Here is a 17,349-nt window from a genome sequence, read left to right as displayed (position 1 = left end):
TTGTTTTACAAATACAGATATTACTGTGTAGCTGTGAGATTATAGGCATGTACCAAATAATTTGTGAACTGGTAACTGTTGGAAGCAAAATAAATTCACAGTGAACATCTGAGTAAAAATATACAGACAATTTACTATGTAAACAGAGACATATACGCAAAAATCAGCATGAGGCATACAAATACAGCATACAAATACTTAGAAGATTATCCAATTGAAAAATTAAGGGTTATCACGTGCATAACTTGTTACAGCATCCATTTTTAGCCATTTTTCAGCTGTTCATATAGACAGATGACAGGGTAGTAAATATTTAAAGCCAAAGAGATTTGACTAGAAAATATAATGGAAAAATGATACATACATCTCATTTGACAGTAGCATGAAACATCTGGTACATAAAATTTTTGAAGGGTATCATCTACATAGCTAGCACACCAAATTAGGATTTTTAATTAAAGTTTTATTTATTTATGCATAAGATTATGGTAACAATCATATCCTTAAAATTGCAAAAGGTCATTATCACGGAGAGCACAAATAAATTATGAAGCTGCAGAACATAAAAATCCCTAGATTAGTTGATCTGTTATTTAGTTAAAGAAATTACAAATACTAATGGTCCTTAATTATGCAGAAACTATACAAGGAAATTCTACAGAAAATGATCTAAAGAATCCAAGGCTTCACTTAATCAGCTGACATGGAAATAATACCTAAAGAGACTAGACATAATCCTGCCTGATTGTTTACCTTACTACCTCACACTTATGTGTGCATATACAAACAAGATCTGTATATATGCAAGTAAGTTGTACCTGGTGATGTAGCAGAAGTGACCTGTATAGATATAAATCCATAAAAACTCAAGAGTTAAATTAACTTTTGGAGTCTATAAATAATAAATTTTAACAAATCCAGTAACTTTACATAATTATTTGTCCAAAGTGTGTTATATACACTATATTACCCATGTAAAAGACTAAAACAAGCTGAATTTTCAAGATACTAGGTTTCTGAGAGACCTCTATAAAGCAATGTTTTATTAAACCTTATCTTAGGATGTAGCTATAAAAACATTGTCAACAGTTGCAGTAACCAAGCTTATGAAACTTTTATCTCCACATGGCTTCTGCAACCAAATAACAGTTGGAAAACTGATAATAAAGAAATTTAATTTATCATTTTTACAGATGAAATTAATACCTGTCAAATTCAGTTCTGAGAATTTAATATAATAGAGTTAGAATAACTACTCAGTTTTTCTTTTTTGGCTTAAGATAGAAGTTTAAGGAAAATAAGTTGAAACTTCTTAGTACTGCAAAGTTTAAGTCAATCATTATAAATGGAGAACAATTACAAACAGTGTATCTTCAATATGCAATAAACCAACGTAAATGGTTTCGACTATATAAATTCAAGTGTAATCTGTTTTTGATCTGTGATATCAATAATATCAACTTGAAAATAATAAAGTATTATTTTGTGTAAAACAATCAAAAAATTTTCCAAGATTTTTAAATGTACATGGATAGCATCTCAATATTTCTAATGAACTAAACGCAGAACAGCAGTATAGAACATTTTATCTAAGTAAATAAATTCTAATTAATTCAGCAAGTTTGATCTCCATAAAAACTGCATACTAACCTTCCATTAATTAAGATTTAACAAGTATTATAGCTGCATTCTGCACATTAAATAGGACACCTACATTTCATTTTACAAGATAAACAGCAAAAATGCCATGGTTATGCATATGACATTCAGTTGCCACAATACTGTAAAAAATGAGCATGAAGATAATAGAATAACTGAGACAGAAGAAGCCAGCAAAACCTGAAACACTTGCTCAAAGCAGAAGAGCAAAAGCTCATACACTGCGAAGAAGGTAATTGGGAAAAAAAAAAACAAAACACAAACATCCACACCTTTCTTCAAAAGACTGTTAAGAACATAGAACTGAAATAAGAAGAACATGGGTAGAGTGAAGATCTTGACACAGTGCATCAAGAATGGATGGTTCTGTTTTTTCCTTTAAAAAAGCTTTTCTCCACATTTTCAGTCCCAGCAGTAAAGCTTCTAGCATCTTAATTTTAAATTTTGTTTCTCCACTGCTTTACAGTCCCTATAGTTTGCTGGCACATGAGTTAATTAAAGCTATGGCATAAATATGCAGTAATGCTACATATTTATGTTGTAATGAGCCTTCCAATAGCTATTTGCTGTTGCAAAAATCCACATTGTTGGCAACAGACAATCTGGACATCTTTAGCCAGCAGAAAAGCTCTTCCTTACATGTCAAAACATTTTCTTGTAGACCCATGATAACTACTCACTACTGAAATACTGACACCTTGAGCCCTGATGCTTGCACAGGCAGCAAGGTGAGTGAGTACAACAGAAAGATTACAGAGCTTCCTCTGAACAGCTAGTTTTTTGCTATGAATTGGAAATTCCAAGTTTAGTAAAGAAAAACTTCCAAGGAGTTTCACAGAGTACTGGAGCTAGTGGAAGAAAAGATAAAACAGACATTTTATCATCTGAAAAGTGTACAGAAAATTATCAAAAGCAGTGGAAAATAAAACACTCATTTTCTTAAAAATAGACAAAAAATTTCAATAGATGGGAGAATGTCAAAGGCACTCCAAGATGAAAACTGTTATAAACAACAAAAATGGCAAAGTAGCAAAGTGCATTTTGTAAGGAACCAAGACTAAAACTCAGATGTCCGTGGCTGAAGATAAAATAGGGTAACAGAGTACTGAAGTTTAGAGAGAAAACAAATTGAAACAGAGAGGAAAGCAAGATGCCAAGAGTAAATGCAAGAGACCTGCTGAAACCACATCAAGGGCAAAGAGAACATGACTTCTTTTGAAGGTTTAAGTAGAATCAAAGAGAATCATCTATGAGAAAAAAAAAAAAAGTTTGCTGAAACAGAAGAGATGAGTAGTTTGGGGGATGTGGCAAAAGCATGAGGGATTTACAAGTGCTGCCTGAGGAAAGCATGCTATCTCTGAAATCTTACTAGGAATTTCAGCAACTCTCATTCTACTTCGTAACGTAAAACATTAAATCTTATGTAATTTCAGGTTTTTAGAGGCTCTTCATCTTTCACACAAAATGAAGTCAAAGGTTATTATCAATTAATAGCAGCAAAAATGTTTAAAAGGTGATGGGACAATGAGGGAAACATATGATCAACACTCCCTTGGCATTCAAGGCAGTGGAATAAAATAGCAAAAATTCAGTAACAGCCAAATATACACTAGAAGTGAACTAATAAAGCAACACAGATAGTCAGAGTCAAGAGTTATTTCCCTCAGACACTATCTCAAAAAACTGAGCCTTGGGAAGTGCAACAATTTAATATTTTTTGAGAATGCAATATAGTGTAGTTAAAATCATATGTTTCTGAGGTGAAAAAAAATCTTAAAAGTATTATGTTATTCCTCAAAACTCCTAAAAGCATGGTATTATTTCTCAAGGCATACAATGACAAGAGTTATTTCCACCTCATACATCGTGAAGATAAGGGCATGCATTGTTTGAAACTGGATAGCAATGCAATATTTCACTTTATTATAAAAATGATGTTGATACATATCATATTCAGTCTCTGTCTTTGCTGACCTTGTGAGGTTTTTGCAGGCTACCTCACAAAGGTGCTGCCCACTCCCCAGAACTCTCTGGCATCAGGTGTCCTTCTCACAGGCCTGTAAAATGTTAAGAAGCTTTTTCAGCTCCATAGCTGAACTAATGCTGTTAATACCTGTAATTCACTCCTGATGTCTGCTTGACAAGAGAAAGCTATAATCAGCTGAGGGAATGATAACTTTTGATGAGACAGTCTTTGAGTGAATGGCATCCCTTCAATATCCTAGAAAAACACTGGCAGAAATACTCTGAGTATGAGGTCACATTCTCTGATAAACAGTGTACACTGCTGTTTTTTTCCCCTTTGTTTGAAGGATCTTTGATTTACTAAAACCTAGAAATATAACTCCAAAAGTACAAATCAGTTCAAGAGTCTCTAACATACTTGCAGATAACATAAGAATATAACAAGTTAAAAAATGACATTAAAATAAATATTAACCAGATTGTAGGAAGCACAGAAGGACACTGAAAAAAAAAAGAAGAGTTAAAATCAAATCTAACTTAACATAATCTTATGAAGTAGGACTTCACAGAGAAATATCCTATTGAAGATCCACATTGACAGTAAGCCTACAAAAAGAGCACACTGGCATAAAAAGCACCTGGAAACCTTTTCTGATATTTTTAATCACCACAAAGTGTTTCCATAACAAAATCCCCAGAAAACTCTGTAGGGAAAGCTATTTATCATTACGTCTTTTGTCCAGTTGAACAAGAGGAGAGTTGTGCTATAAGACAAATGTTACAGCTTCAGTTGCATTTGGTAATTCAAAGTGAAGCCTATGAATGAGCTATCTCATTAGTTTGAGCAGATGGATAGAAATTAAAGGCTGAACCACCAACTCTTAATTTCCCAGTAGCCAGGAAGAGCATGAAGTCTTGCAGAGTATGACTGTTGAAAAATCAACATTAAAAGATTCTCTCCATCTGTCAAAACACATCTGTAGAGTCTAGAATGCAGCTACCTCCCACCACAATTAGTCTTATAAAATGAAAACATACATACATCTATTAAAACATATGAGCATATCACTTCAGTCAAGGCTCAGACTACAACATATGACAGAGGCACATCAGCATGGCTTCCATATGACTAAATGATTCCTTTTCAGCATGCAAGAATTCTTTCAAAATAACAGAACAAGATGTAAGCAAAAAACTACTGAACTTTATTTATTAAGACTTTCAAAAGACTAGTAAAAATCTTAAATGAGACAACATTTGATGACCATTGTAGAGTGGATATTAACCCATGGAACTTGAGAAAATATATTTTTCTCTGATACTAGTATTTCTCTCTTGCAAGAAGAAAGAACATATAGATATAAGATAGGATATTCAGCTTTTTGGTTCTCTAGAGCAATGTTAATGAGATCTATGCCTGTCTCATATTACTGCCTCAATAGTTATGAAATTCCAACCGTTTCTTTAATTCCATATAGAAAAGCAATTGATGTGGAAACTCTTTTAAGTACTGAGGGAAATGGTATATACCTCATGAAGTTCAGAAAGGACAAGTGCAAGGTCCTGTTCATGAGTCACAGAAATCTTGAGCACACTGGGTGAAGAACAGACTGAGAGCAGCCTTGGGCTTGGAAGTGTCAGTTAATTAGAAGCTCAACATGATCTGGCAGTGTTGCAGACAAAGTGCTAGGCTAAACAGCTCTTTGTCTAGGTAGAGGCTGGTGACAAAGTAGTCTCCCCCAGGGGTCCGTATTGAGACTAGTGCTCTTTATCAATGCATGTATACCAGTGACATAGATAGCAGGGTGTAGTGCACTGTTGACAAGTTTGCAGATGACACGAAGCTGAATGGTGCAGTTGATATGGCAGAAGGAAAGGACACCATCCAAAGGGACCTGGTTAAGCTTGAAAAGTGACCCAGTGCAAAGAGTTGGGGAAATAGTTTTAAACGAAGACAGGGGAGATTTAGGTTAGATATGAGGTGGAAGTTTTTCACTGAGAGTGTGGTGACATGCTGAAACAGGTTGCCCAGGGAGGTTGTGGATGCCCCATCCCTGGAGGCACTCAAGGCAAGGCTGGATGTGGCTCTGGGCAGCCTGGTATAGTGCTTGGTGACTCTGCCCATGGCAGGGAGGTTGAAAGTAGATGATCTCTGAGGTTCTTTTCAACCCAGGCCATTCTATGATTCTATGGTTCTATGAGTTACACTTGGGTTGGAGCAATCCCAAACATAAGGACAGACTGGGAGGAGAACTCAACTCACTGACAGCAGCCCTCCCACGAAGACCTGGGGGATCTTGGATGAAAAGCATGACATGAGCCAGTAGTGTATACTAGCAGCACTGAAGGACAACTTTATCTTGAGCTGCATTAAAAAGAGATGTGACCAGCAGGGAAAAGGAGGTGACTGTCCCTGTCTACTCTGCTCTCATGAGGCCCCATGTGTAGTACTGTATCCAGTCTTGGGGCCCCCACAACAAGGAAGACATAGAGCTGCTGGACTGGGTGCAGGGCATGGCCACAAAGAAAATCAGAGGGCTGGAACTCCTTTCCAATGAAGAAAAGTTGAGGAAGCTGGATTTGTTCAGTCTAGAGAAGGCTTTGGGGAAACCATATTGCAATCTTCCAGTACTTAAAAGGAGGATAACTTGTTACACAGGCAGACAGTGAGAGGACAAGGAAGCATGGTTATAAACTCAAAGAGGGGAGATTTAGGTTAGATGTTAGGACGAAATTCTTTACTGAGTGTGGTGAGGCTGCCAAAGCAACTGTGGATGCCTCAACCCTGGAAGTGTCCAAGGCTAAGTTAAACTGGACTTTACATGATCTGATCTAGTCAAAGGTGTCTCTGCAGGGGAAAAAGGGGGTTGGAACTGGATGGTTTTCAAGGTCCCTTCCAACTCAAACAATTCTATAATTCTGTGATTTTTCTTAGAAGAATATTTAGAAATAAACAACTTTGTTAAAAAGCAAAGAAACTTTACGCATACACAGAATTTAAATAATCACAAATTTAAAGAATAACTTAAAAAAAAACAAAAAAAAAAACAAACAGCCTAGGAAAGGTTACAGGACAGGGTGATAACAGACTACAGTAAAACTGGACAAAAGACAACAGATTTCTAGAGACTAAGTAATTCAGAAAAACGTAATAACTTCAGATAATCACATACTATTTGCAAAATTATTTGCAAACACTATGGAAAACCTTCCTAGCACAGTGTTCATCCTTCACTATGGAGCAAGTATTTCTATGCAGATATATTTGGCTGTAATTTTTTTTTTTTAACAAACATCTGAAGTCAGTATAATGAACAGACAGATAATTTACTGGAATATACTAATGGAAAGAAAATATCCCTCATTTTTACTATATGATTCAATATTACAAATTATAATTAACTGTATTACACAATAAGCTGATATGATTAGTTCTGTATTGTCAACGATTGCATTCCAGTGTCATCATTTCAGGATATGAATGTTATTTTCCTAAGTGTAAAAACAAACAGGCTTACAATAATTTGAAAAAAAACCCTAAAAGACAAAAAAACTACAATGTAATTTTTTGGTATATGAATGTATAAGAATTCTGTAACATAACTCAAATGTTTCTTCTTGATATATACATCTGTTCTTTATACAATTACTCTAAATTATCATTAAACATTACTATAACTTTTTGAAATGCCACATTACTATTTTTTTAAATGAATCCAGCTTGCATATAGATATCCAGCATATTTAAATACATTTTTACACCGAGTTATCATCAAAGAACAATATTTGTACTGAATTTTCACTGTCAGCAAGCTATGCTGTCTTCTTCAATTTAAGAGGCATATTTACCACAGGCTAGTAATACCTAGTACGTAACGTGCTCAGAACAACTGTTTTCAAGCAAAGAAAATACTTAACATCCACAAACAAGTGAAACAAATCAAACCATTCTGAAACAGTTTTTTATACAATAAGAGAAACGACACTTCTGCTTTGTCTAAAAATACAATGCTCATTTGGTTGTTGGTTTGAAATATAATTTTCAGAAGGTGAGATCAACAATTGCCTCAGCTAGTGAGAATATAATGTTATGGAGACTAGAGTTTTTCACATGACCTCCTTCAGCTGTAGCACTCACTTTTAAAACAATCATGCATTCAATTGTTCAGGAATAAACTATTCTCAAAGAAAGTTCTGCAAAGTACAAAACACCATCTGCTAGAATTAAACAAATTATTGCAATTGAACTTTATTTTTAAAAGTATTATTATATATGTTTATAAATATTTTTTCCCTCACTGTAAAGAGAAGAGAGGGGAAGAAAGGTGCAATAAATATTTGGAAACAGTTTACAACTTCCTGCCTGGAATGTAAGATATGTTACTTATTTAGACATACTGACTTAAAGAAACTGCTACTTACAGGTTCTTTTACAGTAAGTATTATACACAAAAAACATAAGAAAGAAAACACAAGCACCTAAGCCTACCTCAGCGTAAGGAATTTGGTAAGACATGTACACAACAGACATTTAAATATCTCCAGAGCAGGATACTCCACGATCTCCCTTGGTAACCTGTTCCAGTGTTCTGTAACCCCCAAAGTAATGAAGTTTATTCTCATATTCATATGGAAGTTCCAGTTTGTGGCCACTGCCCCTTGTCCCATTGCTTGGTGCCATAGAAAGAAAAAAGTCTGGCCCCATCCAAATGACATCTGCCCCATTCAGCTGACATTTTGATCATGCTTCATAATCAATCTTTATGTAAGATTATCAATTAGCAAAAAGATTCTTCAATAATCATATAGCACTAGAAATTGTTTCTGCTATGAACACGTGCTATACCTGTCACAACTACTGCCTTTCACATTGCTGTATTTGCAAAAACCTAACAAAAAAGAGGCATTGTGTGGGGTGATAGACGAGCACAGTAACAGAATGATAAGCTATTCAGACACATAAGATAAGCCTGCCATCTTAGTGCAAAGGAATGTCAGATTTGAAAATTCACTGCAGATTCACTGCAGAAACCGTTACTGAAGAACAAAAGGAAAGATTCCTTCCTTTAAGAAAACAAAACACAAAATCAAGGATATTTCAGATGACAGACATTGATCCCTTGTGTTCCATGTTTTGAACAATGCATAATTCTCACTCCTTACCCTCTAACAGAGTACACTAAAACTGGAAAATTAATGGAAAAGGGTGAGAATACAAAATTAATTGATGCTTTTTATTTTTTATACAATTAAAATCTAAGTTCTCTAAGTACCAACCTACTTTGCTTTGCCATTTTAAACAAGAAATACAGATAAGTATTAAATTAATTTAAAGGACATATAAAAGAAACTTCTAGTCGTGATGCAAACAAAGACCTCTCAGCCTGTTTAGATTTTTTTTTAATGCCAACTCTGTGAGTGTTGTCAAAATGAAGGACTCTTGAAACAGAATAACTCCAAAAAATAAAAAGAAAAAAAATGTTTAAAACAACTCTATAATAATCAAACCTAATTTCATTATTTGTGTTCTGAATGCAAAATAAAAGAAAAAAAATACCTGGTGTCCAGCCATTATTTGCTTCAGCACATTTTCATAACATACTTCATCCATATGATTCAATTGCTGCACCTGAAAAGTAAACATCATACCTTATATTAAAAGCTTATGTGAATTCGTTATTTTTTTTTAAATGACTAAAGAGAGGTAAACCAGATCCATTCTTCATCTACTCCATATATAAAAAAATCACACCATTACTGGATTCTGATGAAAAAATCCATTGAATACACCACCAAACTTAAATATTTTTCATAGGTTCATAGGTACATTAGGTTGTAAAGAACCTACAAGTCATCTAGTCCAACCATCCCTACCCACTGAACTACTAAATCAAATCCCTTAGCACCTCATCTAAACGCTTCTTGAACAGCGCTAGGGATGGTGCCTCAACCACCTCCCTAGGCAGGCCATTCCAGTGCCTGACCACTCTTTCAGAGAAAAAATGTTTCCTCCGGTCTAACCTAAATCTTAGGAAGTGGCAGAGTGCAATAAGGTCTCCTCTGAGCCTCCTCTTCTCCAGACTAAACAATCCCAGCTCCCTCAGCCGCTCCTCATAAGACTTGTGCTCCAGACCCCTCACCAGTTTTGTTGCCCTTCTCTGAACACGCTCCAGGGCCTCAATGTCCTTCTTGTAGTGAGGGGCCCAAAACTGAACACAGTACTCGAGGTGCGGCCGTACCAGAGCTGAGTACAGGGGGATGATCACCTCCCTGCTCCTGCTGGCTACACTATTTCTAATACAGGCCAGACTATTTCTTATACAGGCCAGTTATTTTTTTATATTTTACTATATAAATACAGCTTTTACATTGCAGATGTACATATCCATGCAATTACTAACTCCTAGCTTTTTGTCACAGAAAAAAATACTTTGTTCTCAGTTGGGTCAGACGTGGGAAACAGTGTGAGTATCATGTACAGAAATTTTAATTATGGATAAATAAAATGCTTCAGAGAAGCTCCAAAATAAAAGATTCTGTATCTAGAATAGCTGAAAGTCGTAAAGACTTAACATTAAGAACATTAATGGGAAAGAGAGAATATTCATATTTGCCATCACACATAAATAATAGTAAAAACGTGAGAAAGCTGGTAATGTGTGAAAGAGACAATACAATGTTACATATACTGAACAAAGCAAAAAAAAAAAAAAAGAGCAATTCCTATGTAACACTGAAATGCCAAGTCACCAAAACAATCTTTAGCTGAGCTTTCACACACATCTAAAATCATGCTCTGAAGAAAAGCTTCAGTGCTAGCATAAGTATCTTTAGCAGAACCACAGTGAGAAACATCAGCTCCTACAGCAAGAACTCCCCTCCAGTGAGTTTTGCAAGGCTGACTGAGCCTCCCACATTACCACAGAGAAGTAGTCTAGGTGGCAGCAGCAGCTTTAGCCACAACTTGAGTGAAGCAGGTATCCTATTATACCATTGACTGTGACAGACAGACTTTTTAGTGGAATGCAGAACTAAAAAGAATAAGTATGCCTTACTTCAGCATGAATTTTTCACAGTGGGATCAGAAGTATTTTGGAAAGGTATCAAATTCCTGTACACTAAAAGCCTGAGAAAATATGCTGTGTCCATTTGAAATAGCTAAAATGGCTACGATTAAGAGGCTGCTGTTATTGCTGTCAAAAAAAGGCCTGCCTGCAGTACATAAGAGTTGGCAAGTCATTCATCTGCTCCAAATTCTTGGGGAGGCTTTTCAGATGAAAGGTGTCAGAAAGGTACAGCAAAGCACCTACTTAAAGGAACAAATAACCTTCTAACTCATTGATATTTATCATTGTAGATACAGACATTGTATTAATTGCATCTCTTAATGTTCTGTAATAACTGTTTTTAACTCTATGTATTCTTGCACTGCTTTCCTCCTCTCAGACAGATCAAAAGAATATTGACATAAGTAATCATTTGGCAGGTTCAGTATTATCATCCTGAACAGAATCCTTTGTAAAAGAGGCTTAATACTTCAACTTTTGTTTTCTATAAAGTATATTAACTTGACTGCAAAATGTATTGTACTCTATGAAATCTAGGATGACATTCTTCCAAAAAGTAAAAAGAGAAAATCTTGGTCGCTAGCATTACCAAAACAGTCATATAGTCAAAATAACTACCTCCTAATAATAATGTTTGTTAATATTGTGTTTTTTTTTCTTTTAAGAAAACTAATTACTTTTTTATCATATTAAATGCCATAGGATAATTTGCATATTACTCTGATTTTTAAAACAGAGATTCCTCTAAAGTGAATATAATTAAATGGAATCTTTACTTTATTCTCACAATCCAGAGAAAACAAACCAAATAGATAGACAAATAAGTATTAGGTAAAGTCTGAAGAAAGGCAACAGCAAATAACAGTGAAGGTATTTGAAACATTAATGAAGGTTAAAATATGCAAATCATGGTAAGCACCATATGGTAGACTATTCTTGTGCGTATGGACTCAAAATGGCTCCCTGAAGTTGTAAACCAAAGTTTCTTTCCTGCACTGCAGATGGAATGAACTACTTAACTAGCAAGAAAAGCAATATTCATTTTTACAAAAATAAACATTATCACTGATTAAGCTATGAAATTACCTTTTGAATAAAAATGTTCTTACTTCTATTAAACCAAAACCATAGAAGAATAAGATTTTCTCAAACATTGAGCTATAAAATATTATACCTAAGTTACTTAAGCTTAATTATCAGCTAATGAGAAGCATAAGAAAACTTTGCAAAACAAACTTAGAGACAGGTGTTTGTATCAATTTCTGTATTTTAAGGATTATAATTTAAGTGTCAAGTAGCACAGCACTTAATTGACCTATAACTTTTAATAAGAATATTATACCTACATGGCCTTGATGCTTCCGAAAATGAGCAAAAGCACAAAGAAGCTCATTTAGGGTCTATTGTAATATGTTTTCTATCAAACATGCATGTGTTATAGCTAATGGTTTAGGACACTAAGGTTTTCATATCCCTTATATCCCACTAATGTTAAATAAATGCATTTCTCATCACACTTATCCAGATTTCATAAATGAATTTTTTTTCTTCTAACATTTTAGTAATTATTCCACAGGCATCCTTACTGGCATAATTTCTAGCAAAATGGAAAACTGAAATGAGAAAGGCAGAATAATCAGCTTCTGCAGTGCCTCTGCAGTTGAGGGTGATGATTTCTCCTTAATCAAGCAAAACTTATTAGTGAAGGGAAGAAAATGCACAGCTAGATACCATCATATCCAGCTACAGTAATGACCATATTAGAGAATATACTCCGGAAACTGGATTCTTTAAGCTTGCCTCAGATAGGTGCATCTTTATACAGAAGCAGGTGGAGCATAAAAAAAGTATCAAAACAAACAGCAACCCTTTCTTTGTCATTCTTTACCTTATTAGTTGTCTTAATTCCTATAAAGGTCTGTCCCAGTGGTACAGGTCGGAAACGGCTATCGAAGTAGAATAGTCCAATGTAGGGATTAACATGTAGAAACGTAGAAACATCAAGGTAATTGGGTAATGTAGCTGAAAGACCCAAAATCCTAATCATGCTTTGTGTAGATTCAACCTATTAAAAGAAAAGAAAATCTGTAAATGACCCAAGTGTTACAAACTAAGAAATCAAGCACAGTAAGAGTATTAAAATATCCCTTAAAAATTAATAGCAAATAAGCATTTAACACTATATATTAAAGGTGAGCAATACATGTAAGCGATTGACTATCCTGTATTGAAGTAACCAAAGCACTCTGCAATTCCATCGAATCTTGCTAATTCATCTATTTTACTATATTTTTGTCCTGAAAAAGTTAGTTGTCATTAACTGACACAAAGGAACAAGAATAGTAAAACTGGCTTTGTTGAGAATGGATTGTATAATTTACAAGCAAAACTAGAACAAACAATTGAGCATCATTTCTTCCTTAGCTGAATTCTCACACCTGTAAATAGAAAGAATAATGTAACTTATGTTCCTCAATCTTGGTTTTTGCTTAGACATTTCCACAGCTCTCTTGGGCAATCTGTCCTGATTCATCACTATCAGCATTTCTCTATTATGTATCGGTACTTCTGCAGAACTGAAGATACCAAGAAGTTACTAAGAGATCTTTATTTTTTTTATTTATTTTTTTCAAATGCTCCAAATACTTGCCACATGCCTTTCCATTTGATAAGGGCAATAAGTGATTCTTAACAATGAAATATTGTGTTCCATACAAAAGCTTGCATATTGCATGTTTCCAGATAACTTTCAAAACAAATGAAAACATCCGAAACATTTGACTGAGGAAATCAAGCTGGAATTTTTCCATTTCCTTCTGGAATATTAAAAGCTGTGTAGGCTGATTCACAGTTTACTTATCAGTGAAATTATTTAGGATCAAAGTTTGCACTAATTTTCATCAGAAGACTTTTTTTGGAGTATGAATGATGCCACATACAAGGTTCTCAACTTTTCTCAAATTAATGATGATGATTAAGCTTCTACCTGGCTATGCCCTTTACAAATCTCTATGAAGCTTTACTTACATAAAGGTTTTGAATCAAAGAAATGCTCAGGTTAAAGTGAAACGAAGTCTCATGGACCTCCTTTAGAATAGAAAAAATGAAGTTTTCAATACAGAATATGAAGGACATCTCTTTCCCACTTCTCCAAGTCCACAGATGTCAAACAAGCCAGCAAGTTGCCTGATAATGGACAGATCACACAGCAAAAAATCTGAATACTCAGACTGTGGACGCAACCAACTAAACACAGAATATCTGCTGACTGACTAGCCCTTCTGTACTTATACAAAAGAGCACCTTTACAAAGGAAAGCTCATATGCAACAAGTCTTAGATGTAGATTGAAATACCAAGAGCTAGGACAGATGAGAAGCCATCTTCAAGATAGTAGAGAAGCAAGATCATAAAGAAGCATTTCTAGAAATACAATTTCCTTTCTCATGTATCTTTGTGCAGTTGGATTACATGATGACCAAAGTCAATCTCAATAACACATTTTTGGGTGGTGTGTGTGGGTGCATTCTCATAGGGTGGCTTCTCACACTTTCATATCTCACTCACATCTAGAAGCATTTCTTCTATTCCTTTCTTAAATGTCTTTCCCTGAGGTATTGCCATCTGTTCTGGTGCAGGCAGCCACCCCCTGCAGTGCAGCTGTTGGTGCACTCTGAAACTGGCTGCGTCTGGCACAGGGCAGCCCCAGCTTCTGCACAGAAGGGGTCAACATCTTCAACTCTTGGCAAAGCCCAGACATGCACAACTCAATCAAATGCTTAGTTCTCTTTATGCATAAGCACTTTTTTTTTTTTGAGCTCAAATCTGTAAATATATTAACCACTTGCTGATAAATTTAATTATCCTGTACTTCATTCACTGTCACCTGATAATACCTTAATCAGAAAGTGTAACTGAGCTCCAATATACAGCACATTATTTGATTTTGATAAATGTAATATATTTCACGTCTCCTGAAAAATATGCTCAGTTCCATCAGAAGGCAGGAAAACATTTCCAGTTTTTAAAACAATTAATAAGAATTCTACATAATAACCATGGAATTATGACTTTTTACAGCAATTAGCTATTCAGAGTTTTCTTTCAAAATGTAAACAACATCTAAAGAACAGTTATGGCTTACTGAGACTTCTCCATTTCAAAACCTATGTAAATAGAAACCATTTAACTTCACTGATCTGGCAGATGGTACTGTGAGGTCAGGGAGCTGATGAAAACACTGAATTATAACTGGTTCTGAAAACCGTAGCAGACAGCTAACACAAGCAAGAACAATTAAAATTACTAATATGTATAATACACTTGTAAGCAAATTATACATTATACCGTGCCTGTACATATATTTGCGTCTACATATATAATGCCTGCATGCTTTTTCCGGTGAACCTAAAATTTGCTCATTATTTTTTCTATTTTTAACTTAAGCTACAAAAATCAAATCAGATTGACAAATGAATCAGCTAAGACAGTACCTTACTCTATTTAAATATGAAAACTAACAAAACATTAATAGAAGGCTATTAGTAAGTTAATTTCAAACTGTAATGAAAAAATATTCAAAACTAAATGTGGTGCTTTTTCTTCATTCACCAATGATATTTTTCAATATTCTCACTGATGAACTTTGAGCTTTCAATTTCCAAAAGTGCATAATGCATAAAAGGAAAACAGGAGTCTGGTAATGACAGTTATTTGTTCCACAGATTTTGGTTAGGCTTGTAAGCTTTTCTCAGGGTTAGGCAAGTTTGTCACTTTCATCAGTAAAGGAGGCCAGTAGGTCAATATTAACTACTACATTAAAGACAATCCCTGCCAAATTGCTGAGGGAGTTGGCAGTGATTGCTGAACTGCTCTCCATCATCTTTGAGAGGTCTTGAAGAATGGGAGAGGTGTCTGAGGACTGGAGGATAGTTAACGTCATTCCAATGTTCAAAAAGGGCAAGAAGGAGGATTCTGGGAACTACAGGCCAGTTAGCATCACCTCTGTCCCTGAAAGGTGATGGAACAGTTTGTTCTGGATGCCATCTCCAGACAATTGGAAGAGTGTTATCAGGAGTGGTCAGCATGAGTTCACCAGGGGAAGGTCATGCTCAACCAATATGGTAGCCTTCTGTGATGTCACTAGTGGCTAGGTAGATGAGGAGAGAGCAGTGGATGTAGTTTATCTTGATTTCAGCAAGGCTTTTGACACTGTCTCCCACAGCATCCTTATAACAAAGCTGAGGAAGTTTGAAATAGATGAGTGGACAGTGAGGTGTGTTGAGAATTGGCTGACTGGAAGAGCTCAGACAGTTGTGATAGTAGTGCAGAGTCCAGTTGGAGGCCTGTACTTAGAAGTGTTCCTCAGGGGTCAGTGCTGGTTCTGGTCCTGTTCAACATCTTCATCACTTACTTTGATGAGGGGACAGAGTCCAACCCTGAGCAAGTTTACTGATGATATGAAGCTGGGAGGAATGGCTGACACGCTAGAAGGCTGTGCTGCCATTCAGTGAGACCAGGACAGGCTGGAGAGACGGGCAGAGAGGAATCAGATGATGTTTAACAAGAACAAGCATGGAGTCTTGCTCCTAGGGAGGAATAACTGCATGCTCTGGTACAGGCTGGGGGATGACCTGATGGATAGGAGCTCTGAGGAGAAGGACCTGGATGTCCTGGTGGACGACAGGCTAGCCACGGGCCAGCAGCGTGCTCTTGTGGACAAGAAGGCCAATGGGATCCTGGCATGCATTAAAAAGAGCATGGCCACTAGTCAAGGGAGGTGATCCTCCCCCTCTACTCTGCCCTGGTGAGGCCTTATCTTCTCAGCAGCATGTGATGATAGGACCAGGGGAAACTGTCACAAACTGATGCATAGGAAGTTCCGTACAAACATGTGTGGGAACTTTTTCACAGAGAGGGTGAAAGAGCCTTGGAACAGGCTGCCCAGAGAGGTGTTGGAGATGTTCAAGACCCACCTGGATGCCTACCTGTGCAACCTGGGCTAGGGAGCTCCTTTAGCAGGGGGGTTGGACTAGATGATCTCTAGTGGTCCCTCCCAACCCCTACAGTTCTGTGAGTCTGAAATTTACCTGAAACAAAGTAAGACTGGGTATCTAAAGCAGTGATATTATGTAAGAAATCAGAATTACCTGCCTGATTTGACAGCATGTAAAAATAAAACTGAAAAAAAATATCTTGACTCATTCATTTCAAACTTGTATATGAAATTCCCACCCTCAACTATTTTTTACAAGACTTCTATGTTGAAATAATACTGTTAAAACTATAAAGTTTCAGAAAATAATCACAGAGGTTTTATTAAAAACAAGAATATACGTCAGTGCTCCTAAGTGCAATAAAAGTCCATGTTATAAAAGTCCTAAATCATTCCATGAATTTATTTTAAGATCTCTCAAGGCCATAAAAGAATCTTGATTTTTTACCATTTACATCTACTAAATAACATAAAGTATCAATAATCACAATTAAAGAATAATCAAGAAACAAAAAGAGATGCATATGTCCTAAAGCTCACTTATTTTATGCACGTTATTCAAACTGTAAACAAGAACTAGAGTATTTTTGCAAGAAGTTTTGAGTTTTTTGACTTTTCTTTATTCTTTTAGTTATAAACAGCAATTACCAATAACAGTGACCAA

The 17,349-nt window shown here is 35.6% G+C and overlaps 1 protein-coding gene across 3 annotated transcripts in view; it reads right to left on the bottom strand.

Moving 5' to 3' along the window:
• The window catches only part of ASCC3 (activating signal cointegrator 1 complex subunit 3), a 263,322-nt gene that overhangs the window by 145,334 nt on the left and 100,639 nt on the right, over positions 1-17,349 (bottom strand). For all 3 annotated transcript variants that reach the window (XM_065735653.1, XM_065735658.1, XM_065735666.1), the window contains exons 12-13: positions 12,580-12,756; positions 9,182-9,253 (exon numbers count right to left, since the gene is read on the bottom strand). In XM_065735653.1, coding sequence (XP_065591725.1) covers positions 9,182-9,253; positions 12,580-12,756 — 249 coding nt within the window. The remainder of the gene's footprint in view (positions 1-9,181; positions 9,254-12,579; positions 12,757-17,349) is intronic.

This window comes from Cyrtonyx montezumae, unplaced genomic scaffold, assembly GCF_038088225.1.
Source record: "Cyrtonyx montezumae isolate F1298 unplaced genomic scaffold, pur_monq_1.0 scaffold_0, whole genome shotgun sequence".
NCBI lineage: Eukaryota > Metazoa > Chordata > Aves > Galliformes > Odontophoridae > Cyrtonyx > Cyrtonyx montezumae.
Note: the sequence above shows the minus strand (reverse complement) of the source record. Positions and strands in the feature narration are given on the sequence as shown.